Source organism: Nothobranchius furzeri, chromosome 3 (assembly GCF_043380555.1).
Source record: "Nothobranchius furzeri strain GRZ-AD chromosome 3, NfurGRZ-RIMD1, whole genome shotgun sequence".
In the NCBI taxonomy this organism is placed as follows: Eukaryota; Metazoa; Chordata; class Actinopteri; order Cyprinodontiformes; family Nothobranchiidae; genus Nothobranchius; species Nothobranchius furzeri.
In genome coordinates, this window is record NC_091743.1 from 66,015,568 (window position 1) to 66,043,304 (window position 27,737).

General features: G+C 40.3%; 1 protein-coding gene across 2 annotated transcripts in view; it reads left to right on the plus strand.

The window, feature by feature from the left end:
* Positions 1 to 15,426, plus strand: part of kcnb1 (potassium voltage-gated channel, Shab-related subfamily, member 1) — a 43,388-nt gene extending 27,962 nt beyond the window's left edge. For both annotated transcript variants that reach the window (XM_015958897.3, XM_054730631.2), the window contains exon 3: positions 10,171 to 15,426. In XM_015958897.3, the coding sequence (XP_015814383.3) occupies positions 10,171 to 12,084 (1,914 nt within the window). In that variant the 3' untranslated portion in view covers positions 12,085 to 15,426. The remainder of the gene's footprint in view (positions 1 to 10,170) is intronic.
* Positions 15,427 to 27,737: the final 12,311 nt, after the last annotated feature.

Sequence of the window (27,737 nt, forward strand, 5' to 3'; positions counted from 1 at the left end):
GCAGGCTTAGCAAGAAAAAAAAGACTAATTGGCTACATTATAGCACAGTAAACTATCAGTTTTAAGGACTTCAAAAAATTCATACATAAATCCTGAAAGGGGGAAAACTCTAGATTGTAGCTTTAAGCTTTGTCACAAGATTGTGGAGAAGCTGATTGTTAATAGGATGAAAACGTACCATTTAATGGACATTAGACCAGTGGTTCCCAAACATTTCAAATTGAAACTCATAGGATAGCAATTGTCAAGACAATGCTTCTGCTCATATTCATTTATAGCAGTTTTTGACAATTTAGTAGATCTTTTCAAAGACGTGTGCTAGAAATATAGCAGACATTGTTTTTCAATTGAAATCCTCTGAAGACCCCTGTGTGGTTTTTAGTGATCCACATTTGGGAACCACTTCATAAGACATTATTGGGCTGGTATGTGTCTACTGCTGTCCTCACACTCAGATGATTCAGTTTATTTTTAGAGAAGTGGGTCAGACTCAAACATTTCATGTTTGATTTGTTCTATTCGGTTCTGAATTTACCCAAATTAAAATGCCTTCTTTACTAAAATGTTTATGTTATTAAACATGATTCTGAAGGTGTGTCAAAGTTGCAATTTTTGAGAAATAAACAGAAATTATAATATATTTTGTATCTTTTTTTCACAATTAGAATATGAACTCAAGTCAGAGCTCATCATAATGTTAGCCTGGCCAGCCATGCCAATAGGAAGCAAAGGGCCCGGTAACGCTCCCCACTGCCTGAGAATCTTAACCATGCCAGTCAGCGCTGAGCAGCGTACGTGACACGCCGCGACGCGCGGTTTCTCATTTCATGACAACTTCCAGTTGACTGAGAAAGAAATCGGTTGTTACCTTCCTTCCACCAACATTAGACTGTTTTATGATTATTTAACAGAATAATTCTTACAAATTTACCAACAGTGTCAGTATTTGACCCAACAGTATGTTAATGCCAATTATATAATGCTTACTTTATCCAGCAAAGTAATGCCAGCCCCAAGAGTCTGCCAGAGTTAATGCACATACGTGCACGGTGAAGTCTGTGTGCAGCCTGAAAGTATAAACTATAAACACAACAGGACTTCTCTTAACAACGTTCTTCCTCTCACCCAAAAGGCTGCTTCAGTTCTAATTAGTCACATGAGTCATTGACCCACTCCTCCATCAACCATGCTGTTTGGGTCTTAATCGCTTGATGAATCCTCCTTAGAAAACCAAACGTGTGAGTGTTTTAGCTCGTATGGTCTAAAGAGGCAGAACTCTAAGGCCTAGTCCACACGTAGCCGGGTTTTTTTTTAAACGAATATCCGCCCATCCAAAAACTTGCATCCACACCACCTCGTTTTAAAAAAAACTCTGTCCACACGTACCCAGATAAATACGTTGTTAAGGACATGCCAGACCTGTAGGTGGCAGTACTTCCCCCGTTCTTAACCTCGTCCTTCGTCTGTGGTCTTCCGCAAGGAGCAGTAATTCCACTTGCAAAAACAAACAAGCAGAAAGCACTTGGACAATTGATAAAGCGAGCGCAGCTCTGAGGGCATCCATGCTGTCGGCTAGTGTAAACACAGGTCGCACACGTGATGTCAGCATTTTTTTGTCGCGGAAAGTGACGTTGCGGACCTTAAAACTCCGGTTTTGTCTGTCCACACGCAGACACCCAAAACGGAGGAAACGCAGATCTTCACTTTGGCCGGAGTTTTTAAAAAGATCCGTTTTCGTGTGAAAAAACTCCGTTTTCGTGTGGATGACAGGCCAAAACGTAGAAAAATATCTATGTTTTGGCAGATCCCCGGCTACGTGTGGACAGGGCCTAAGTTTGACAAAGATTAAATCCAAACTTTATCTTAGTTTTTTTTCCTCATTTTTACACTTTTTTTGGTTACAGAATAGAAACTAAACAACAGCTTTTGAATCAGTTTCAGAAATCTGTACAACATTTAACAAAAAAAACTTTTAGATGTCCCTGAGTTTTCATCTTCAGCGTCATTTCATGTTGTTTCTTTAAAAGCGAAGCTTTAAATCATCATGACAACAGTCACTAGGGGAGGGCAGGGCTTCATGGTCTGTTATCTCCATGCTGATTAATTTACATTAAAACAGAGCCTGCTCCACACTCTCATTTGTATACATCTAAATTTAATTATCCAGTGCACGTTCATGGTGGACTCAATCCGGTAGAACCCTACATGCTTTCTTTCTAAAATCTCGCGTTTTGTTGTGATCTTGTAGAGAGCGACACATCAGAGACTGTTTCAGTACAATATTCATGTGCTTACAGCTGTCCGTTCACCTAAACGGGAAGGATTTGCATGTTTACTTGAGCATGAGTTTTAGAGGGATTAACAGCACTGACGCTGAGCAGCCACTGCTCTGAACTCCCATAAACTATGAAATCTGGACTGTGGCATTGTTAGTGAGCTGGATATGTGCAGTAAGCATGTGTTTGAGCACAAGATTAGGATTATTCCTTATTTATGTGACCCCCCCCCCCCCCCCCCCCCACACACACACACACACACACCCCTCCTGCTCTGTGAATCGTCATGACATTTACACGCAGAAGTGGAGGTTGTGCAACTCTTTGTGTTTCTTTGTGAATGTTTTGTGAATGTTTTGTGCCTTCTCTCTGCTTTATTTTTTTGCTGCCATTTCTAAAATGTTTAAAAGTTCACTGCCATCATCACCATGGTAACTGTCATCTCTGCGAGACTTGCAATTGCCTCCTCTTCAGGCACGGCTGTTGATTGACTATTTTTATTGAGGAGTTTTGCGTTTTTGTTTGTTTTTTTCCTGTCTGCATCTTTCTTTGCTTTTCAAATTGACTCTTTTCTTGTGTTTACCTCCCTATTTTCCCTTCTGCACTGATGTCTGCAGAGCATATTGGGATGTTCTCTGGTTTCTGTGATAAATAAATGATCATGGACTGCAAGGCTGCGCAAACTACATCATACATTCATTAATACAGCAGCACTCCTTCCTGAACAATATGATAGTCTTGTCTTTTTATATTTTTAGCATCATGTTACTGTACACCAAGGCTAAATGCAGACCATTTCAGGGCAATCTCTAGTGCAATTAATAAACTGCAGGAAGAGGTTGTCATTCTTGTTTTCTCACTCCAGAAAACCCCTTCTATCAATCTTTTTTTTATTATTATTATTTCCTGAATTGCAACCTGGGTTTGAATTCCATTAGAAAAGATGCTCCTCTGGTATGTAAAAGGCCACATCCTCTACAGTGTCAAATTATATAACCACTACGGAGCAGCTGGAGTTTAAATATAGATGCTAAGTCTGGATTCTCTTCATCTGAAATGCATGAATAATTGAAGAGAGGAGATGAGGTGGGATTCATTCAGAAGATGGATGGGACAAGCATAGATTTCCTACCTACATCAGATGTTCACTCAGGATGGCTGTGGAGCACTTTCTGCTCAACTTAGAAAAAAACGTTTCACAAATGCCCCAAACTTGTTTTTTTTTTAAGCTTCTCTGACCTTAAAGTACACAACCTGATTCAGATGTTTAAACAAAAAAATGCAGACATATTCGTTATCTGAAATGAAATAATACTTCAAGGGGACATATTATAACCTTTTTCTTAAGTTGTAAGTTCTTTGCAAAAAAATATCCCTCCCACATAAAGGGATCTTAGCAGTTTTTTCGTAACAGTTTTAGTAAAGTTAAATCTATTGTTACATTAAGAAAACAAGCTGGAGCTGGCCACGCCCACCCATCCCTTGCTCAGGCTGCTATAAGCTAAGAAGCTCCGATACTCAGGAGGGGCTCGGAATGGAGCTGCTGTTACTCCAGCAGCAGCTCTCTCTTGAACATGAGAGTTACTTTTATTATAATTTCCTAGTTTGTGACATCAAAAATGGGGAATTTTTCAAACGACTTGTTTTAGGAGCATAAATCCTAAAACCAACACTGACAGAAAACTGTCACACCCTGTCCTGTCTCCACATTTGGTTCAGCCTGTGTCTCTGTTGATTGCTCCCACCTGCCTCTCGTTTCCCAATCACCCAAGCTCCCAGCCCTCCTGTATTTAAACCCCTCCAGTTCTGTGTCTCTTGTTGCCTCATTGTTTCCATGTCCTGTGTCCAGTTATCATTAAAGAACCTTTTGAGTTTTCTAGTTTGTCTGCCAGCCTGCTTCCTCCCCAGCGTTTGGATCCTTACCTCCGCTCCACTCACCAGCGCGTCCTGACAGAAACCAATGAACATGTTTTTTTTGTTGTTTTTTTTTTCACATTTAGAGTGATTATAGAAACAGTAAAGACCCACATGGCAGCACAAAATAATGCAAAAGGTGGGTTTGGCATAAAATGTCTCCTTTTAAATGTGCGTTGTTCTCAGAAAACAAAAATCCAACTGTGATGTATTTAAGTTGTCTGAAAAGCTGTCAATAAAGAGATGTTGGATCATAATGCTTCATAAATATTATACAATATTTATGTCCTATATTGATGAAGTACATATAAGATGGCTTGAGGCGGTTAGCTTTAATGTCACAGAAGCAAGGTCATGATATTGGAGCTTGTGACAGAATCTCTCGAGAAAAACCACGAGATGCGAGTTGTTCACCTTGACGAGATGCTGGAGGTGAAGCTAAACGAGGCTCAAAGTTAAGAGGTGATGTAGGGCGGGGAGACTAGCTGAGCTGCTGCAAATGTGTCTGAGTATTTTGAGCGATCGTGCTGGGGGGAAATGTGGAAGACGCAGTCTCCTCCCGTCTCTATGGAAACCTCTTCTCGTTTCACAGGCAGAGAGGCAGAGCTGTTCCACATTCGGAGTCAGGGGTGTGAATTATTCCACGTTATTACTCACATACTATTGACCACTGACAATAACATCTTGTAGAAATGAAGGATCGGCATTGCAGTAATGATGATGTCAGTTCATCCTGTGCAATGTTAAAAATGAAAACGGTGCCTTGCAGACTATTTTATGAAGTCCTCTCATTCTGCTTCTAAAAATTATTCATTTAATTTAAAACAAAAAAAATGCAGCAATAGAGGAAAACAGGCCAAAATGACACAAGTTAACTGATAAGTTGTGCTGAAACTGAAAAAAAAGGAAGGAGGAGAAATACTGTACAGATGGTTCAAAGCTTGGTAAGCTCTCAACAAGGTACAAATCGAGGACAGAAGGAAGGGAGACACAAAGAAGGAGACTCTGTCAGACTTGCTTTTCACAAGCAGGTCCACATAGCCACCTCCTGTCAAGCTTCAAGGGGGTTGTCATGGTGACAGTGGCTAGCAGTCGAGGCTGGGAGACTGTTGCATGGTATCCCCGTGGCCTCCGAAGTGGCTCGAGGGATGATGGGAAAGCAAGCCAGCTGTCTGGGGATCTTAGTGTTCATGCAAGACCTGGATTTACTCAACCGAAAACAGACACAACATCACCCCCCATAAAAACCTGCGCAGATGCCTGCTGTAAAGGGTCAGCTGGGAGTTAAAGAGTTGCACCTGTTATTATTATGTAGGTTATAACATGCTTCTCCGGATGGTGCTGGGACCTCCAGGAACAGGAATCTTCCTCTGCAGTCATGTCTCATAGTTCACCTTGCTGCAGGCGATGATGCTCTAGTTAGAGTTCTGGGAGGCTGGGAGTTCGTTAACGGGAAGGTTATTGCACTTTTTCCCACTTTGAGGCTTTAAGAAGACAAACAACTAAATTATCAAAATCTTATATCCAAGCTGCTCTTCTAAGGATGCATAAATATCCTGAGTGACATTGCAAACAGATTAAGGATGTGGTTGGCTGAAAACACATTTTTAATGATTATTAATGATGATAATCGGTCAGTCTGAGATTTCATGCAGGCTGAAAATGAAAATAGTCTCCTACACCTATCTGCTGCATTAGCTGCTGAGAGAAAACAGGCGATGAAACGCTAGGATTTGAAAATCCTGACAGATCTACATCACACTGTCACTTAACATTCATGACTCACCCATCTTGGGTCGTGACAGAGAAGGCTGTTGTCGGATTAGCGTCCAAGACACAGCAGAAAATGTCTTGACTAGTCAAAGCTAACTGTTGGCATTAGCAACTGCTCCACACAGCAGAACTCCTCCAGGCTTGTGTTATTTGTGGAGATAAAACATCAACGTTACAAGTCAGTGGTAATTGTGTTGCTCTTATTCAATCAGAGGCGAGATGTCAAAAATATCAGGAAAGAAGAATCCAAAATTTGCCACCTCAGCTCAGCTTTAATGTGGCTGTTCTAGTTCCTGAAACGGGTGCACTGGAGCTTTTTTTCCCCAGAGTTTGACTTACAAGGCATTAATTCCTAATAGAAACCATTACAAATGTATTGATGAAACAAGTGTTCCACACATTTAAACAATTATTTCACCTTTAGTAATGAGAAAATGAAACCAGTGAACCATATCTGGGCTTTGCTCAGTGGCTCGGGACTTTGTAGAAGTCAGCGATTTTACCTGATAAACTTCTAATGAATAGCTAAAGGTAAGAATATAAAATAAAATTAAAACAATGCCAGTTCGATCTGATTCGATTAAAAGCAGTTTTTGCATGAATATTGGACTGAAGTTTAGTTTGATTGTATAAATGTGATGGGAGGAAATAATATCCACAAGATTTAACAAAACACACATTTTAATCATCAAATATTGCATTTATACCAGTCATGGTGCACATGAAGCTAATAAAAAAGTAGTTCTCTTGGACACTTTCTGAATGCAGAAAAAAACTGAAAACTTTGTTTGTTTTTTTCATGAGAAACACTGTTTTATTTTGGGCCTTCATTTTCTGATTCTGATTAACTTAATTAGCAGCCAACAAGCACAGATTAAGTACAAGTACAAGCAAGAGTACTTTAGCCTGCTTTGTGACTGGTTTTGTGTAGCTGTGGGAGCTTTGATGCACATCTTTCACGTGTTGTTCAGTTTGACTGGAGGATGCATTTGTTTTTAGCAGCTTAGATTAGTAAAACAGGTTTTTTTTTGTGCCTGACTTTGACATTATAGACTGTTTTACAGAGGAAATGAAATCACAACAGCTGTGACACAGACATTGTAAAAGCAGGGTCACACACTAAATCTGTACAGAGATGACCTTGAGGTTCAAGTACAGCAAAATATCCCAAAATAACCATAAATGTGCTATTTCTGTGCTCTGAACTTGGATTCCTCTGGAGAACGGAGTCGGTGCTATCAGAGCCGTGTCCTTAAAACTCAAATCCGTCTTTGAGAGCATCTTAACATTTATTTTCATTTACAGCCTCATGAGGGCAAGTGCCACCTTTTCCTAAAGATGACGACGCTCTCTGTGGACTTTTGTGTCACTGAGCCACGAGAAAGTGTGTCATTAGAGACACAAACCGTCCGTGTGATCTAGGTTTGTTTAGTGTCACAGTGGGATTTCCTGTCAATCTGTCCTCTCTCTCTTTTCATGTACTGCACACATGTTCCTTTTTTATCTTTTCCTCACTTTAATGGGCCACAAAGAAGCATTCGCTGGCTCTGCTATTAATATTATGTCTCAAATACTGTAATCAAAGAGTATAGGGCACAAAGTTAGGTGTGGTCTCTATTTTTATGACACATTGTTCTGCTATGAAGGCTGTGAGTCAAGGTAGCGTTTATGAACAGCCATTAGAGTTACGTCTGGAGCTTCATTCATGCTTTTTATGGACACAGACTTGTTTGTGGCCTCTTTCATGGGCGCTGAAAGGTTTGGAGTTTGTAAACAGCATGGGAAGGACAGGGATAAAGATGGAGAGCATGGAGGGAGAGCCACCAGAGTCCAGTGGGAAATGCGTAAGGCTTCCTAGAGGAACTTAACCTCATCACCAAAACATTAGACAGCAGCAGCGGTGCTCCTTCATTAGCGACCTTTTTATATCCCCACAATCCTATTACCCCTGCCTCTTCTTTTGCCCTGTCCTGCGGTAAACCCAGTCTCCAGGGGCAACGCCACCCCAAGGCATGTGCAAAGCATTTTTACTTTTTACTGTAAATTTGGTGTTTGTCAATGTTCAAATAATTAATATACCACACTTAAATTACATTCTGCATTTCAAAATGCAAATGAATTAGAGTGTTTTTGTTGGTTTGCTGCTCTGGTCATTTTACAATCAATAACCATAATAACACATGATGTAAGTAAATTACAAAAGACTCCAACGACTGTGGGTATGTTACATAAACGGTGTAGCTTAGGAATTATGAATCATCTGGTTTTGACTTGTTGATATGGGGGCTCCAAAGAAAAACTTGTGCAGGGCCCCACCAAGGCTTGGGCCGGCCCTGTCCAGAGGCTTTAGGTTTGGGATTTGTATCTGTCTCTCTCCTTTGACTTATAACAAGCTTGTACCTTGTACCCATAAAGTGACCTTTAATACCTGGTGTTTACAAAGGTGCAGCAGATAACACTGTGACACACAATAAATCCTGGTATTTACTTTATAGAAAAAAATTTCTGTTCAACAGCATCTCCTCTCTGCCCCTTTTGCTTCTTTCCCCTGCCCTTGTCAGCCTCAGCCCCTCACCCTGCAGCCCCCCTCTGCTCCTCCAGTGTTTGATTCAAATAGATTTCCTCCAGGGCAGTGGGGAGGCACACAGAAGGAAGGAGGGAAATAAACAGATAGGGCTATTATTCATGCCTGCCTTGAAGCTATGGCAACAGTATCCTCCTGCTCTGATTGGTCATAGATAATGTTACCTTTTTAGACATCACTTACGCTCCCAGGAGTCTGAATTATTGGCGCTTTGTCAATGTCGCCTCTGTCAATCGTCAGCTCCTACCTTCTCTTTATTTGTTTCCTTGTCTTCATTTTAACCATTTTAACATAAAAGACATGTTTTGAGAGCTCTGTTTAATTTAAAGATTTATGCAAGAAAGTTACATCACACTTAGCAAATAAACAATTTTTGCATCAAACGTTCCACAAGGGCCTTTTATTCCAACTGTTCTATGATTTAGATCATCATATAACATCCTAACCTTTTGCGTGTGGGCAATGGCCAAAACAGGCTCCATGTTCCTGCAACAACCTCCTACTCATCTCTCTAAGTTGTGCTGTTTAGAGATCATTGCAAACAATAGTTGTTGTATTAATCCTGCTGTTTGTCTACTGTTGCTGTCATCAGCTTCACTCCATTTAGCATAGATTATAAAGACAGATACAAAAACTAGCTAGACTCCATGGCATGAAATTGTTTGATGGACAATACTTGGCCTAAATGAAGACTTGAATGAGTTTATGACAAAAAAAAATCCACATGTATGTGGTGAATGGTCACCTGTCAGGTGATGAAGGTAGAAATGCTTCAGTTGAACTGTAAGATAACACGAGAACTGCTGGGTTCGTGACCTTTAGCACTAGCTCATCCGTGGGATGTTAACCTATTAGAATGATTTTCATTATTTTATGCACAGCCAGAATGGCAGTTTAAAAATCCCATATAATCATATACAGAACTCCTAATATGAAAAAACGTTCTTTAATTCTACTTTCAAAAACAAGAAGTTCAGAATCTTCTTAGAGTTTTAACATGTTATATATATATATATATATATATATATATATATATATATATATATATATATATATATATACTATTCAACACTGAAGAGCAGAAATGATCCAATCACTTGTGTGGACGCTAGGATGGACACTTTAGTGGTTGCTAAATGTTATCGTCCACTTAAGACCAGTCACATGCGGATAATCCTGATAAGTGAGACATAAATAAATAAGTAGTCTGAACCGATTGGGTCCATTATCTCACAGCCAGTCATAGAAAAGCCTTTACAGGAGGTTTGTTTAAACTCTGACATTATTGGCATTCACTTAAGGTCATCCTGCATTCCTGACCTTTTGAAACATGTTGGAAGGAAGCGTGTTCCATCTTTTGCACGTTGACAGTGAGATGATTGTGCTGCAAGTTGTGTGAAAAACATAGAGATGTTTGTGGACATCACTACTCTCTGCTATGCTCTGGCTTTAGTACATCTTGTTGACACATAAAATGCTCATCATACTGGTTGAACTGGCTGGCATACTTCAGATTTGACTAGACTCAGTCAATAAACATCTCAACTTCTGCACTGTGCTGTATCATATTCCTTCATCATGCAGTCCGAACTGTAATTATTTCTATAATTATGTCTCTTTCAGATCCTGGCCATCATCTCTATCCTCTTCATCGTGTTGTCCACCATCGCCTTATCTCTGAACACCCTCCCAGAGCTGCAAGGCACAGATGAGTTTGGACAGTCCACAGACAACCCCCAGCTGGCCCATGTGGAAGCCGTGTGCATCGCCTGGTTCACCATGGAATACCTTCTCCGTTTCCTCTCCTCACCCAATAAATGGAAGTTCTTTAAGGGTCCTCTAAACGTCATCGACCTGTTGGCCATTCTGCCCTACTACGTTACCATCTTCCTGACAGAGTCCAACAAGAGCGTGCTGCAGTTTCAGAATGTCCGCCGTGTCGTTCAGATCTTTAGGATTATGAGGATTCTGCGGATTCTGAAATTGGCTCGTCACTCCACGGGTCTTCAATCTCTGGGCTTCACACTCAGAAGGAGCTACAATGAGCTGGGCCTGCTCATTCTTTTCCTGGCCATGGGCATCATGATCTTCTCTAGTCTTGTGTTTTTTGCTGAGAAGGATGAGGAGGATACAAAGTTTAAAAGCATCCCAGCTTCATTTTGGTGGGCTACCATTACAATGACCACTGTAGGCTATGGAGACATCTACCCCAAAACCCTGTTGGGAAAGATTGTTGGGGGGCTTTGTTGTATCGCTGGGGTACTTGTGATTGCCTTACCTATTCCTATTATTGTAAATAACTTCTCTGAATTCTACAAGGAGCAGAAGAGGCAAGAGAAAGCCCTCAAAAGAAGGGAGGCTCTTGAAAGGGCGAAAAGAAATGGTAGCATTGTTTCTATGAACTTGAAGGAGGCGTTTGCTCGTAGTGCAGAGCTCATGGATGTGGTGGTAGAGAAGAGTGAAAGACCTCAAGACAACCACCTTTCTCCAAGTCATTGGAAATGGACCTCTAAAAGAGCTCCATCAGAGACGAGCTCAAACCGATCTTTCAATGCTCAAGAGGTAGCTTCTCCTTTCAAGGCCCGAGCAACCAGTCCCCAAAGACTAAATGTTGAGAAACTAGAGGAGATGTATAATCAGATGGCAAAGGCGCGGTCACAACCCAACCTCAATGCTAAAGAGAGGATCTCCAGATCAGGGAAACCAAGGGATGAGATTGAGCTTGGAGCCATACATAATCATGGCTCATCAGCTCTAGGTACAAGAGAAGGAGTGGGGGATATGAAAAGCTTATCTAGCATTGATAGCTACATCAGCTGTGCAACAGACTTCCAAGAGAATCCACGCTTCCCCCAGAGTCCAGCACCAGACCTCGGTCTTCATGAAAACAGCCGCTTCACTTTTGCTCAAGCCACAGGTTTGTCCCAGCACAATAGAACAAAAGCTAGCCAGCCAACCTTAGGGCCGCATGAGTCCATTCTTACATCAGTGTCAAAGTCCACATGCTCCGAGAACCCAAGAAAGTTCTTCTTTTCCGGAAACTCCTCAAAAAGCCTTAAGGGAGGCTGCTCCAGTAATGGGGACTCAGGGCCATCCCCTTTTTCAGACAGCTCAGTTGTGTCAGACCAGTCTCTGTTAAGCCCCGAAGTCTCTGTGTATACTACTGCCAGCAGCAGGACACCACCAAAGTCTCCAGACACCACTGCCACAGCCGCTACTGTCTTCACCTTTCACGACTCCTCCATCAGTAAATACATTGATGCTGACACAGATGATGATGAGCATCTCCGGGACAACGCTGAGGCCAGCCCTTCAGAACGTCTGCTTTCTAGTGCCAGCCCAAAACGCAGTATTAACATACATTACAAGAGAGGAACGAATCATTTAGAAGCTGCTCAGAAAGTGCTGGGCCACAATTGTCTCTTCCCCACTGAAGGGATTCGTGGGAAAACTCTTGTGAACCACATAGGACCCGAGATGGCTCGTAGACCAAAACTTGAGAGGGGACGGCAAAATACTTTGGATAAAAACCTCTGAGGTACAAGAAAAACAGAGACAAAGAAGAGTGATTGTGATAGAGACACTTCACATGCCAAAATACAATGACCTGCCATTGGGGCAACAAGCTCTAGGTTAGCGCATGTGAATCATACTCTGGAAAAGGAAGAGGTTTCATACTGAAGATTGTCACTGCCCCTTAATCAAGTCATTCCTGTTAGCGGTATTTCACGCAGAAAAAAGAGCACGCCCTAGTAGTCAATGGGTTTGTTCACAAACACAGAGTCAACTGAGAAATAGGGCAGTGGTAATATCTAGCACAACATCACAAGGAGGGTTTTCTCTAAATACTCCAGAAAGAACATCCACCTTCTGGTACTGATTCCCAGTGCAGTTTTTTTTTACTTTTGGTGATACAAAAGAGGGCCTAGAAGCCTATAAGCTACTTAATTGTGCCCTCCATTCCCAAACCTGGCCTTAGACATTTACATTGTAGGGGTGTGTGTGTGTGTGTGTGTGTGTGTGTGTGTGTGTGTGTGTGTGTGTGTGTGTGTGTGTGTGTGTGTGTGTGTGTGTGTGTGTGTGTGTGTGTGTGTGCATATGTATGTGTGAGAAAGTGTGAATGTGAATGAGTGAGTCATGTAAATGCAATCCTAAAACCTGGTTTATTTTTATATAGATAAGGGAAAGTCCCTCATAGGAAGTTATTTGCCAGTTTGCTATGTCATAGTTAAATGTAAAATATACATCTTGGCACAAGTCTACAGTTACCATAGCTCCAGCTCGTTGTCTATTATATCGGTTACTTTTGCTAAAGAATAGTTCAGAGCTTTTAAGGTGGGTTTCTGTAGAAGGGTTATGAATAATTAATATCTTAACTGTTGTAGATAGCTCTCTGAACATCCCATTTAAAGAAATACAGGTTGGTTCTGGGCAGATGGATGAGCTAACAGCTAATCCCTGTGGGTTCCCTGACAGTAGATGTTGTTTTAATCAACTCTAATGCCAACACATCTTTATGCTAACACTGTACAGGGCCTTCATTTTTGCGCGACATAGCTAGTTGTTTGTGACACATTAAACTGGAAGTGCTACAGAGTTGTTGCTAATTCCCAGCACAGACCAGCAGCTTCACCTGGAGGTCCATTAGATAAATAATTTTTGAAAAACAATTCAAGCTAATGGTCTTTTGTAAATCTTGAATGCATCAATGGTTTGACCTCATGCATTTACTTAGAAATAATGAAGTCCTGACTAGATGTGTTTGCAGAAGCTATTGTGGTTATTGCTTCTCTGTGACTAGCTGTTAGCATGTTTATTTGATCAGAGCTGATCTCTATTTATCCAAACTGAGGTTGCTCAAAGAGCTATCTCAAACGGTTAAAATATTTTACATAATTGTGACCCTGGTACTGAAAATCACACATTGGCGGACCATGAGTTTCAAATGTTATTAAAGTCTAATTAACTGTCTTGATTCCTGCATAAAGTGCACACTGGTTCATGCACCCACATAAAACAACAGTTTGCTTGCATGTAATTTTAAAATATAAGAAATATTGTGTATTTTTAACAAGTAGAAGAAAAGTTTCCAAAAGGAATTTATTAGTATTATTTATTTTTACATTTCAACTGACCTCTAAGAGCACTAAACATCTACTTGGCTGATTTTAGCACTAATTAGCTGCCAGAAAGATTAAACTGATTCACAAATACACACACACACACAAACCACAAACCTGTTAGACATAACTACATGCGTGGCAGACAATCTTTAGTTTCCATGGTGACAGGAGACGTCCAGAGCAGCTTGAACCAGTTAAGCAAGAAATACACTCACTATCAGTGACATTTAACCTCATCATCGTGTGTATTTTGTGTGTATTCAAGACCCCTTTGTTTTTTTCAGTTTAACAATTTTCCACAACATGTTCAGAATGTCTGCAGCATCACAGAAACACCATGATTTTACTTCTTGATGTTTTCTATAATACCACCTGTTTACACGGTAACACACAGTATGAAAACAGATGCAACACAGAGAAATCATGCTAATAATGAACTAACAAACAAATAAAAACAAATCTAATTAAACTTTGTTTGACTTTACATTCATAAAAGGTGCGGAAACAAAAGATGCTGAATCCATGCCAAAGTGTACCAACAATCACTGAAGTTATAGCCAATAAAACCACTCATTAGGAAGACCCACATACTTTAGGAGTTTAGTGGTCCAAAAACTACACAAATGTAATGTAAAATAATATTCTTATACGTCAGAAATAAATGAACTAATCTATAGAAAGATTACTACTTGAATGTTTTGCACAGACAAATGTAGTCCAAGAATTGTGGATGAATGAAACAGATAAACCCATGCCATTGAAAAATATATAAAAATACAAGTAAAATATACATGTTAAACTGTTACAAAAATGCATATTTTATAAGATGAAAGGTTTTATATAAAATGCAGAGTAAATAAGTCAAGAATTATTTTTGTTTCCAGGTTTCTGCCCTAAAATCAGGAACAATATACCACATAACTAAATACGTAGGATCATTTAGGCTTCTCATCTAATTGTGAAATACCTTTAGGAAAAATGCCATTTTATCCCTCCAGCTGACTTTCAGGAACTAGTACAATCGATGTCAGCGTGAATTAAAGTTTTATTGATGAACAATGGCAGCACAACATCCGTGTCTGATTTGTCTCCTGTTCTTAAGGCTTTTTTTAACAATCACAGTTATTTTTAATGGTATGAAAGAGTTAAATATATAGATATTTACATTCAGACTCAGAATGACTTTATTGATCCCTCAGGAAGGTTCCTCTGGGAAATTCTGTTATTCATGTTATGAACGTGGTTTTTAGATACAATTGGAATCAGTATTCAACAGAGGATGAGCGGCATGCATTTATTTTTAGTTCTGGTTTGGAGTGTAATCACAAATCCTGATTTGACTACCTGTTTTAATCACAAAGTTGGACAGTTTCATATTGCTCTCCCATAGTGAGAGGAGCTGAGGTGTGAAAGGAATAGCAATGATGGCGAGAAGCAGAGGGTGTGTGTGTGTGTGTGTGTGTGTGTGTGTATGTTAGGTGAGCGCATTAAAGCAGTGAGACTGCTGCTTAATGGAAAACAATAAACTGTTTTCAATTGGAATGTTAGCATATTGGTGTATCTCTGGTTAATGTTGATTTTACAGGAGTTTTTCTGCAATTCAGCACATTAAGAGAATTCAAACATCATCAAATATTCAGATTACTTTTCATTGATCTATTGTCGGGACTTTCTTTAAAAGTGTTGAAACTGCATGGGAAAACCAATACAATTGTATGTTTGCATTAAAGAGCAAGTTCACTTGTTTTTTTCAATACCTTTGAAGTGGTCTTTAGTTTAAATGAATGCCATGTGAGTGACTGAGGTGAAAAAAGCTCTGGTGCTTCTGTTTCAGGAAGTAGAAGTTAGCTGGAGCAGAGGAGAGCAGAAGATGTGAGCATTTGGAGTCTTGAGCCTCTTTCACACCCATTGTGGTCCGGTTTCTGTGTGGCATCTGCATAGAGTCTAGTCAGGACATTCACACCAGTCACGGTGCAGCACAATTTTGGATGCACAGTTCTTGAAAGTTTCCACATGGAGTCTATTTTATCCAGATGTGAATTTTCATGAAGTTAGGAATATTAGATGAGCTAGAGAGTAATTGAGATGTTTTTCAGCCAGGTCCATTTGGTATATTTCTTTTTACTACTAGTGGCGAGGATATCAGTTCACAATTTTTACAGGTATATTTATAAACATGTTATGTCAACTCACTATGTGCCCTTGTGGGAGCAAATTTTCAGACACGTTCAGCACACGCATCACATTCAGTGTGAAAGACAGTTCGTCCAGAAGCTGTACAGATACCGGACCACCTTCGTACTGCATTCAGTGTGAAAAAGGTTTCACTCATTTTTATATCCTGATATTCGGACATCTCGCTCTGATTGGCTAGCAGTAGCGCGAGTCTACCATTTGCTCTGCAACTTTTATGTTTTATCTCCACAAATAACTCAAGCCTGAAGGAGTTCTGCTGTGTGGTTGAGATGCTAATGCTAACAGTTAGCTTCTACTAGCCGAGACGTTTTCTGGACGCTAAACCAACAACAGACTTCCCTGTCACGAGTAAAGATGGGTGTCTTGACATATCTGTCAGGTTTTCTAATCCGAGTGTTTCACCGTCTATTTTCTATCGGCAGCTAATGCAGGAAATAGGGGTAAGACTATTTTCACATTCAGCCTGCATGAAAAACTCAAGAGTGACCAATCATATTTCCAAAACAAGTATAAAACTATTTCTCAGTAACCCTAAAAATTTACTTTCTTTTTCTTGAAACATTTAAACATTTTGATTAGACAGACCTGCAGATGCCTGGTACTATATAACAACACTAATGCACATGAACAAATCTACAAAAGATCGCCTTTGCAACAGATAGTTGTTCAGGACTGAGCCATTTCCTTTTATAAAAGGATGAGAAACTACCCCATTGCACAACAACTGGTGGATAGTTTTGCACATTGCCACTTGCACTTCATACTAGGGGCTGCATGACTTAATTTTTTTAAGGTCGACAGTCAAGTAATGAAAATCGAGTCAACTTTGACTAGTCGTTGATGACAATTATTTCATTTTCTGTTCCTCACTTCTGATTACCTTCAGTGGTGTCTGTTTGTTGCTACCACCAGGTACAAAAACTTAGTAGTTTTATTAGACTATTTTTCTGTCCTGTTTGTTTATTATCTTCCTGCATCTCCTCTCAATCCTAAAGAAAAACTGCTACCTGGGTTCATATATATTCACCTCACGAGTTACCTTTGAACTGCAGTTCTAAAAAATCTACCGACCGCAAAAACAGCGGAGTGCGTGCTGCTCGCCGGCCGCATCAGTGAGGTGCGTCACCGGAGGACAAAACAGGTGATACGTCCCGCTCCACAGCAGCGAAAAGCATCAGGCACAAATAAAGGACAGAAAACATAAAAGGAAATGAGCCGACATAAACGATTGCATGTTAAATTTGTTTTTGAGGTGGCGACACCTAATTTGATAATGTTATTGTGGCCGTGCTCAGGACGCAGATGTCTGGAGCGCGTCAAAGATCAGAGCTTTGCATGTGCAAGAAGGTTAAGATTAGGATGGGGGTGAGGGGAAGGTTAAATTGCAAGAGGGTAAATGTCACAATTTGGTTAAATGTCCGTTTTACCGCGGGTGTCAGTACCGACGCTCTGGCACAGCACGTCGCCTCCGCCTCCCGACGCGTAGGAGCTTGTCATCTGCTGTCTTTTCCGAGGACTGCATCTTGTCGCTCATTATCACATGACAGCAACTAGTCGATGACAGGCATAAAAAGTCACTACAGAGCAGCGAAGTCGACTAGTCGACTAGTTCATACAACCCCTACTTCATACGACTGTGTCAATTTCTTCATATCACAGTTTGAAGCACAGAGCAACACAATTCAATTCAATTCAATTCAAAAATACTTTATTAATCAGAGGGAAATTGCTGTAGTAGCTCTGAATAATAATAATAATAATCAAGTCATCAAAGAGTTACTGTATATTACAATGGCTGTTAGCAGGAAGGATCTCCAGTAGCGGTCAGTGTTGCAGCGAAACTGAAGACACCTCTGACTGAAGACTTGTCTTGTGAAGAGAATGCTCAGGGTTGTCCATAATTGTCTTGATTCTCTGGAGAATCCTTCTTTGCATTATCTCCTCCAGTGGTTCCACAGTCGTTCCCAGAACAGAACCAGCCTTTTTTATTAGGCTGTTGAGCCATTTCAGTCCCTGTTTCTGATGCTACTACCCCAACAGACGATGGCTGAAGAGATTACACTCTCAACAACAGACTTGTAGAAGATCTGCAGCATCTTGCTACAGACATTGAAGGACCTAAGCATCCTCAAGAAGTGCAGTCTGCTGTGTCCCTTCTTGTAAATGGCTTTGCTGTTCTTTCTCCAGTCCAGTCTGTTGTCTAGGTGAACTCCAAGGTATTTGTATTCCTCAACCACCTCCACTTGTTCTCCCATGATGGAAACAGTGTTTGACTCCACCCTGTTTCTTCTGAAGTCCAAAATCATCTCCTTTGTTTTGTTCACGTTCAAGGTCAGATGATTGTTTCCACACCATGCCACAAAGCACTCCACTAGCTCTCTGTACTCAGCTTCCTGTCCATCTCTGATACACCCGACAACTGCAGAGTCATCTTGAGTATTTCTGTAGATGACAGGTCTCTGATTTGTACTGGAAGTCTGAGGTGTACAGGGTGAAAAGGAATGGTGAGAGTACAGTCCCCTGTGGTGTCCCGATGTTACTGATCGCCTGGTTTGATGTGCAATTCTTCAGCCTCACAAACTGTGGTCTGTTTGTCAAGTAGACTTTAATCCAGGCAATAGTTGAGGCCCCCACGTGTGTCTTCTGGAGTTTCTGGCAAAGTACATCAGGCTGAATTGTGTTAAATGCACCGGAGAAATCAAAGAACATGATCCTGACAGTGCTGCCTGTTTTGTCCAGATGACAGTGGGTTGGGTGAAGCAGCTGGATGATGGCATCTTCAACTCCAACTCCATGGCGATAAGCAAGCTGCAGCGGGTCCTGATATGTCCTGTTTGCTTATTCAGGTGGACCAACAGGAGTCTCTCCAGGACCTTCATGATGTGGGATGTCAGGGCAACCGGTCTGTAGTTGTCATTGACTGATGGGCGAGTTTCCTTTGGAACTGGAACAAGGCAGGATGTCTTCCACAGGACTGGAACCTTCTCCTGGGCCAGGCTGAGGTTGAAGAGGTGCTGCAGAATCCCACAGAGCTGCTCTGCACAGGCCTTCAGTACCCTGGGGCTGACATCATCTGGACCTGCAGCCTTGTTCCATTTCAGTCTCTCCAACTGCCTCTTCGCCTGACTTCTAGAGACAGATAGGTGGGAGGGGGAGGTAAATGGGGCAGAAGCATCTCCTGACTTGGTTGAACAGATTTATAGATCCAGAAGAGTCCATGACTGTGTTAGAGGACAAAAGAGCTGGAGTGTGACAGGAAAATGTTGGATCAAAGGAGGATGAGATGTCTGACTGGCTGGGGACAGGCGAGGAGGATGCTGGGTTTGTTCCTGAACTGAACCTATTGAAGAACTTGTTCAGTTCATTGGCTGTGTCCAGGCTGCCATCTGTGCAATCCTTCCTTTGCTTGAAGCCTGTGATCTTCTTCATCCCTGACCAGACATTTCTGATATTGTTTCTCTGGAGTTTGTTCTCCAGCTTCTTCCTGTATACCTCCTTGCTGTCTCTGATCTTGATCTTCAGTTACTTCTGTATACTCCTCAATAATTCCCTGTCTCCCTCCTTGAAGGCTCTTTTTTTCTCATTTAGCAGATTCTTCAGTTCACTGGTGATCCAGGGTTTGGTATTAGAGAAGCATCTCACTGTTCTGGTGGGTATGATGTTGTCCACACAGAGGTTTATATAGTCAGTGACACATCCAGTCATGGCATTGATGTCCTCTTCATATCCTTGGCAGAGAGTCATCCAATCTGTGATCTCAAAACAACCCTGTAGGGCTTCTTCAGCATCCTGTAACCATTTTCTCACAGTTCTTCTTGGCACAGGTTGCCTCTGAACAAGTGGTTAGTATTCTAAGCAGAGAAAAACAAGATTGTGATCTGATTGTCCTAGAGGAGGTCTTGTTTTGGACATGTATGCATTCTTTACATTTGCATACCACAAATCCAATGTCTTGTTTTCTCTGGTGGAGCAGCTGAAAAACTGTTGAAATGTTGGAAATGTAGCAGAGAGCGATACATGATTAAAATCACCAGATATAGCCAGAAATGCATTGGGGTTAGTAGCTTAGCGACAACGGAACTGATGGCATCACATGCACTTTTAGCAATGGCTGAAGGTGGAATATAAACTGTTGCCAAGACAACACTGGTGAACTCTCTTGGCAAATAATATGGGCCACAACTTACTGCCAAGAGTTAAACATCTGGGCTGCAGAGACAACATTTCACTGAATGATGACCTGGATGGCACCATCTGTTGTTGACAAGCTCTGCCACTCCACCTCCTTTTCTTTTCCCGCTCCTCTTCAGATCTCTGTCTGCTCGTACAGTCAGGAATCCTGGTAGAGAGATGCTGAAATCCTGCAGCCACGTCTCAGTGAAACACATAACACTGCACTGCCGACACTCTGGCTGAGTCCTCGAAACGACTTGGAGTTCATCCATCTTGTTGGCCAGTGATCTCACATCGTCCATTATGATCGATGGAAGAGATGATTTGAATTTCCTTTCTCGGTCTCCGTTTTGCTCCCGCTCTGCACTAACGTTTCTTGCGTTTTAGCTCATTTGGGATTTGTGGCTTCAGTTGAGGTATTATTTCAGCCTTTCCAATGTTAATCAGCTGCTCCCGATTGTAAACCAGCTTGTTGCCATGGTTACACATTATAACAAATGCTCAAAAAGTGAAAAAAGTTAAAAAATAGCAGCAAAAATCCTCTAAGCTTCACAGCACTAGAAACAGAAAAGTAAAATGTCCAAAAAATACAGTTTTTCTTGAGAAACCAGAAGAAACCATATTTTAAAAAAGGCAAAACTTACATATTGTCAACAATGCTACTCCAACATGCAGCCACCCAGAGCAGCGCAGTTGCGGAATGCAGCCGTTTGATCTGGATCATGGATCCATTTCCAGAGGAAGTGGCAGCAAAAGTACATGCTAATAATTCCCAACCACTGGTCAAAACCCTAACCCATCCACATGTGCATCTTAGAGTTTTTCCTGTAAAAATATAAGCCAATGGATGTCAAACGCTTCAGTCGTGTTACAAACCAACACATCTCTGTCTAACGTTTTATTTCTAATGAACCACAAAAACAAAGGACATCAATTTATGAGTGTCATGATGTTAAAATGATTAGTACTGTCAATAGTATTGTCCTTGACAAAGTAGATAAAGAAGGAAATACGAAACATTGTAAAAAAAACTGTGGAAACAAACGATAAACCGATTTTCAGGACCTGGACATGATAACTGTTAAAACCATCATAGAATCTGTCATTGAACCATTCACTTTCATTTGTAATCTATCACTTTCTACTGGAAATTTTCCTGACGCAATGAAAACAGCGAAAGTCATTCCTTTGTATAAGAGTGGTGATAAACATAGTTTCAATAATTACAGGCTGCTGTCACTGCTTCTACACTTTTCTAAAATATTGGAAAAAGTATTTGTATCAAGGTTGGATAAATTCATTGAAAAAAATAATATTTTAAACTATGAACAATATGGGTTTAGAACTAAACATTCCACTGTATAAAAATATGTTTTGTTTTCATTTTGAATCAAATAAAAAAGAGAAAAAATAAACAAATAAATAAAAATGGACGGCATTCAGCTCACCCCACCACCCGTGAAGCTCCGTGTGATCTTCTGTCCCATTGTTTAGGTTTTCTATTCCAGAATAGTCAGGGACTATTTTCACTGAAATAACTCTCAACAATGATGACAATCAATATTTCACAAATAGACAGCAAGCACTACTGTAGATAACCGAGATTAGTTGTGTGGATATATGACACAAGTCTGCGTACACACACTCACACAAACACACACTTACAAACTGAAATCCTGACACCAGTATTGATAGTTTTTAAAAAGATGAGAAAACATCCAGTGTGGTGTTTATTTGATACTTTGACTGTGATACTGTGACACAAAACCACAAGAACACAACAAACCGTCATAGTTTAATCATCTTATCCTGGTTTCCCTTCATTAAAGGGGCATTTTTGACCATTTGTGTGTGTTTTAGTGTTAAAGTGATTAATATTTACCATCTTACCCAGTGAAAGCTTTCTGAGCAGCCTCGGTTTCAAGAAATAGAGTTTGCATTTAACAGTACCATTAGGCTAATGCCTGAGGATTTTATTTCAGTCCTGGAGGGCCGGTATCCAGCATGTTTTAGTGGTTTCTCTGCTCCAACACATTTGATTCAGTGGTTGAATCACCTGTGCAGCAGCTCATCAGGGCCTGCAGAAGCCTGTTAATCACCTGCTGATTGAAATCAAGTGTGTTGAAACAGAGTTAAAACTAAAACGTGCTGGATACCGACACTCAAAGTCCAGAATTAAATACCCCTTGGCTAATGGTTGGTCTGAGTTTGACTAAGACTTAATATGGTTGATATCATAAAACAGCTCCAGTTTGTTAAATTTCACAGCAACCTGTTTTATAAATTTTAGCATAATTAATTTTACATTAGGTGGCTTTGTGAAAGGTGTCAATATCACCAGCAGCAGCTAAATGTAGCACTTCGGGTTCAGCAGGAATCTTGTAATGTTTCTGCCCAAATAACCATGTGAATGGGAAACTGATGGCAATCGAATAAAGTGGCTCCCAAAGATTTCAAATTTTCACCTGCAAAATAACAATGACCCCCCCCCCCCCCCAAAAAAAAAAAATTAATAAATATAACAACAACTGAGTCAGTTGTAGCTAATAAGCTAAATAAACAAGGGCAGAAGGGAAATAGAAACTGATTTTATATGCATCTTATCTATTCATGACTATTAATAGTTTTACATCAATTATAGTGATAACAGGCAGTTATAAATGAGTTATAACTTTTGCTTTGCATGGAGATCATCCCTAAAACCACAACCAAAGCTGAATTCCCAACCCCACTTTTAGAAGCCACTGATGTAAGGCTTTATAAATTAACCTTTGCATGAGACATTGTGACATGTAGAAGGTTGGAGAGGTTTTAAAGCTGCAGAAAACTACTTTGGCCCTAATTTAGCCTAGCTGTTAGCTCATCAATCCTGAAGGATGTAAAATCTATTTTTTCTAATTAAGGTTGTTCAAGAAGCTATCTACAAAGGGTGCCTGGGCCTTTTCACCGGCCACGTGTTGCAAAATGATGCAAAACGTAATATGCAGCAATTAGCTGCCATAGCGGATGGGTGTGTTCCTACAGGGTGCAAAGTGCTGCATTTTGAACGTGTCTCAGAAGTGTAATTACACATCGCTCTGCTAAATTTACACTTCTAGTCTATGTTTTATACGCTACACTTCCAGAACACATTAAGCCTCAGATTTGGCCAGGCATGATGTCAAAAACAAAAGCAGTGTAAAACACCCGGAATATTTCAAAATAAAAGTAACTTGCTAATTTACAGTTGCTTAAAGAGCAAGTCACCCCCACCAGAGTACAACTCCACTCCCACTTCCTGCTTGAAAACTGCGCCACAAGGAGGTGTTGACTGGCAGACAGAGAAGGTGGAGCCACTAACAAATACACACACGCACACGCACACACACACACACACACACACACACACACACACACACACACACACACACACACACACAAACACACAGGCTCACAATGGCATTGTGACATCAATTGGTACCAGCTGAAGTCACAAGTTGCCTGTTAGCCAGTAAAGGTTAGCAGATTTAAATTCAAATGTAGTGCAGACTTTTTACCTGAAGAGGGAGAAAAACTGGCAGTTTTAGGCAGAATATTAAAATTTTAACTAAGATGCACTAAAGTGCCAAACTGTTGACTGCATGTGTCTACAGCACGCTGAGACACTCGTTTATAGTTTATCAGCAAGAAAGGTTGATTTAGGGGTGGCATGCTCTTTAAGTGATTTTGCAGTCATTTTGCATCTGAAACACACCTGGTGGGACAGGGGTTTGCAGATAAAATACGTTTACGTTACGTGCATCCAGTGGAAAAACTGGGTAAGACAGTAATTATTAGTAACGTTTGCACAAAAACTCACTTTCAAATGGCCGAAACCTCCCTTAAAAGATTATTTCCATAGAAGCCATGAAAAACCATAAAAAAACAACTGTACAGAGATCCTTTTAAAACACTAACTTCAATTAAGGGACTAAACAAGCCGTCTTTGTTTGAATTTAAATAATTTTATTTAAAAAAAGCACAGATTCTTTCACTCCCATTAAATTCCTGAGTGAACAGTAAATCTGTTTAGTTGGACCTAAAACACATCTTGATTAGCTGCTAAATTTAAAGCTCTTTAAGTCTTTTTTGTTATCTTTTTAATTTGAACCCCACAGGACCTTTAAAACACGTGTGATAGTATTGGAATATGTATGAGAATGAGAAAAGCTACTTTTTGCAGACAGCTCAGTTCTGTACACTCTGAAATGTAACACTGTATTTCAGGGTTGGGGTCGATTCAGAATGGAGCACACGCCTCACATAAGACACTGTAGAAGTAAGATGCATTATTAAAGCGTGAGATTACAATTAAAGCCTGCAGTACAACCTGAATCACACTGATTTGTATTTTTTGTTGTGGAACCTCTCTGTGGGGTTGAACCCAACCTTAGTGAAGCCATCAGTCTTTGTAAAGTACACACTCTTTCCAGGGAATTGGGGGAAAAAAAGATGTTTGAATGACCTTAGCCAGCTCTTATACAATGTTGTTTGTAGGTCTCGAGGCTGTCTGTTTTGTAAAAGAAAACGAAAAACCACAAATAACATTTTTACCCATTGACTTTCTATGCTGTTGTTTCTGTATATATGTTCTACTGTTCAGTGCATGTCGTAACTTTGGCGTTGTGGCTGGTTGTGATTCACACAAAGCCAGTACTTGTCATGTTAAAAAGAGGGGGGGGGGGGGGGAACAATAACAACAAAATAACAAAAAACAGGTGTCTAAATGTCCTAAGATGTTTTTATTTATTGAGAAAATGCAACATTCCCCTTGAATGACTCAAAATGAAATAAATCAAATCACTTTACATTTTGATTTATGGATTGTTTGACTTTTATTTCTCTGTTAATGCTTGACCACGTTTATTGATACATATATTTCAGAGGTTCCGAAGAGGGAGTGGGAGGAGCTAAGGAGGGAAGCTGAGGGATGCTGGACAGGAGCAAACTGCCAGCCCTGCCCGCTCATCTCCACAAACATTTACATCCAGGGTTTTCCACTGCCTGCCACTGGAGAGAGTTTTCTGCATGAAAGGGAGAAACATAGTGAGAAACAATGTTGCCATCTAGTGGTAGTCGACAATCAGATAAAAGTAGTTTGGTAATAATTAGATCAAGTGAAGAGGATTTTAGATTCTGGTTTAAAAAAGAGAAGGAACCCCCTTCTGGAGCTGCAGCAACTCAGCTGACCCACATATCTGCTTCCTGACACAGAAACTGTGTCGTACACATGAAGATCGCTGTCTGCTGTAGATTTGTCAGAGAATAATCTGTCAGCGCAGAGCGAGGAATAATGAATGAACTCATACATGCAGATAAGCCCCTGTCTCGTGTCAAAGATGCTAAACTGTTGCATGAAAAAGTCATGAAGGAAATATTTTATTGGTGTGCATGAGTGGAATTGGATCCTGGTCCTGGAGATTCCCATGTTTTTAATCCCTAGTGTTTCACAGACTCAAGTACTTGTGGGTCATCAAGATTTTTGTTCTTTTCACCTAAAAATGCAAAAATAACTTTGATATTTTTTCCACTGTAATCTATAACCAATGAAATAAAGATGCAAAATCTTCATAATTAAAAAGAAACAAGTATTATGTAAATCTCTATAGATGGGAAATGTTAAACCAGTGTTTGCTGTTCAAAGTGTGACATTTCCAGATGTTGTTGGGTTGATTATTTTCTGTTTTCTTGGTCTTGAACGGACTTTTTTTTTGTCACACAGCGTTAAAAAATACTTCCTGTGTGAAGTCCAGTTTGTAATAAAAGTCAGAGGGTTATGATCCCAATGACAAAACAGAAGGCCTTTACTTTGTATTCTACCAAACGTTTCCTTTGTAAGAACATATGCATGTTTTCCTTTTTTTTGTCAGACCTCAGATTAGTAAATTCCACCCTCTACAATATTTTTGGGGTGTCCGTGTGTTTAAGTTGTGTTACACTCATGAAGTTATGAGCTGCTAGAAAAAATGCACTTTGAAAACTGCTATAGACAGTTCTCTGCTGCAACACTTCTGATTTGAATTATTACAAGATTAACAGGGTTCTGCAGGACTTGAGGACACGCTCAGGAGGTAATTTAACCACTGGATAAAGTGAGCTGGAGCAGGTGAAAAGCTTCATTTTCTGACATTACCGAGAATATTGCGTGTCAATGGGAAAAGTGAGATTCTTATAAGAATCAATCAATCAATCAATCACATTTTATTTGTATAGCGCCTTTCACTGCCTTTACAGAAGCCCAAGGCGCTGAACATAACATCAAAACAACAAAAGAGTGAAGAGGCCACAAAACAGATTAAAACTACCTAAAAGAGTGACTAAAATAACAAAACAGATACAATAAAAGACTAAAATTCTAGAAATCCATATTCTATAAAAGCCAAACGATAAAAATAATTCTTAAAACGACTTAAAGACCTGCAGTGCTAGGGACTGCTTGACAACAAGTGGGAGCTCATTCCATAGTGTAGGAGCTGTCCAGTGTTGGACAGAAAAGGCCCCATCACCTCTTGTTTTCAGCCTTGCTCTTGGGACGATGAGCAAATCTTGGTTAGATGAGTGAAGAGAGCGCGTAGGGGCATGCATCTGAACCAGTCCAGCCAGATATGGTGGGGCACCACCATTGAGGGACGGAAAGATGAATAACAAGACCTTAAAATTTTCCCGGTAATCCACAGGGAGCCAGTGTAGGAAAACCAGGACAGGAGTAATGCGTGTTGTTTTGTTCGAGCGTGTCATGAACCTAGCAGAAGCAAGTCTTTTTCCTTCCTAAACCTTACCAATTAAGGAATTATTCTACATGAACAGCTATTGTGTTAATTATTAGTTTGATTTCAATTGAATGACCCATTTTGTATGGCAATGCAGTGTTAATTGTACAGCACATTTTTACACATGGGCAATTCAATGTGCAACAGCAAAACCATTCAAATCAATGTGACAGAACAAAACAGCAGATTTTAAAGTCAGAATTTAAATATACAAATAAAATTAGATATAAGAATCAGACAAAAGGCAAAGTTAAATGGTGAGCAGTTACAGTGCAGAAGGTGCAGCATAAGAAAAATTCATTTAAAGGCTGACGAATACATAAAAATGTTCAATTTTGATTTAAAAGGTACTAGAGTTGGGTCACAATTGAGGTCATGAGGAAGCTGATTCCATCTGTGTGCAGCGTAGTAGCTCAACGCATTCTCCCCCAGTTTGGTTCTGACGTTCTGACCCGGGGTTCTACCAGCTGCCTGTTTCTCAAGGATCTCAGAGCCCTGCTGAGTGTTTATACAGGAAGGAGATCTGACATGTATTCTGGCTCCATGCCAGAGTGATTTATAAACTAGTAGAAGCACTTTCTGTAGTTTACTGGTTACCAGCGTAGAGATTAAAGAACAGGAGTGATGTGCTCAGTTATCTTGGTTCTTGTTAAAACTCTAGCAGCAGAATTCTGAAAAAGCTGCTGTTGCTTCACAGCTTTTTTGGGAAAACCAGTGAAAAGACCATTGCAATAGTCCAGCCTGCTGGAGATGAACACATGAACGAGTTTCTCCAGATCTGGTCTGGACACGAGACCTCTGACACTTTCTAATTGATGAAGATTGTAATATGTCACGATTCAAGTGGCAGGAGGCAGTTTCCCGCTTTATGGGAAGAGAACACAAAGGAGATACACTAAAACTATTTATT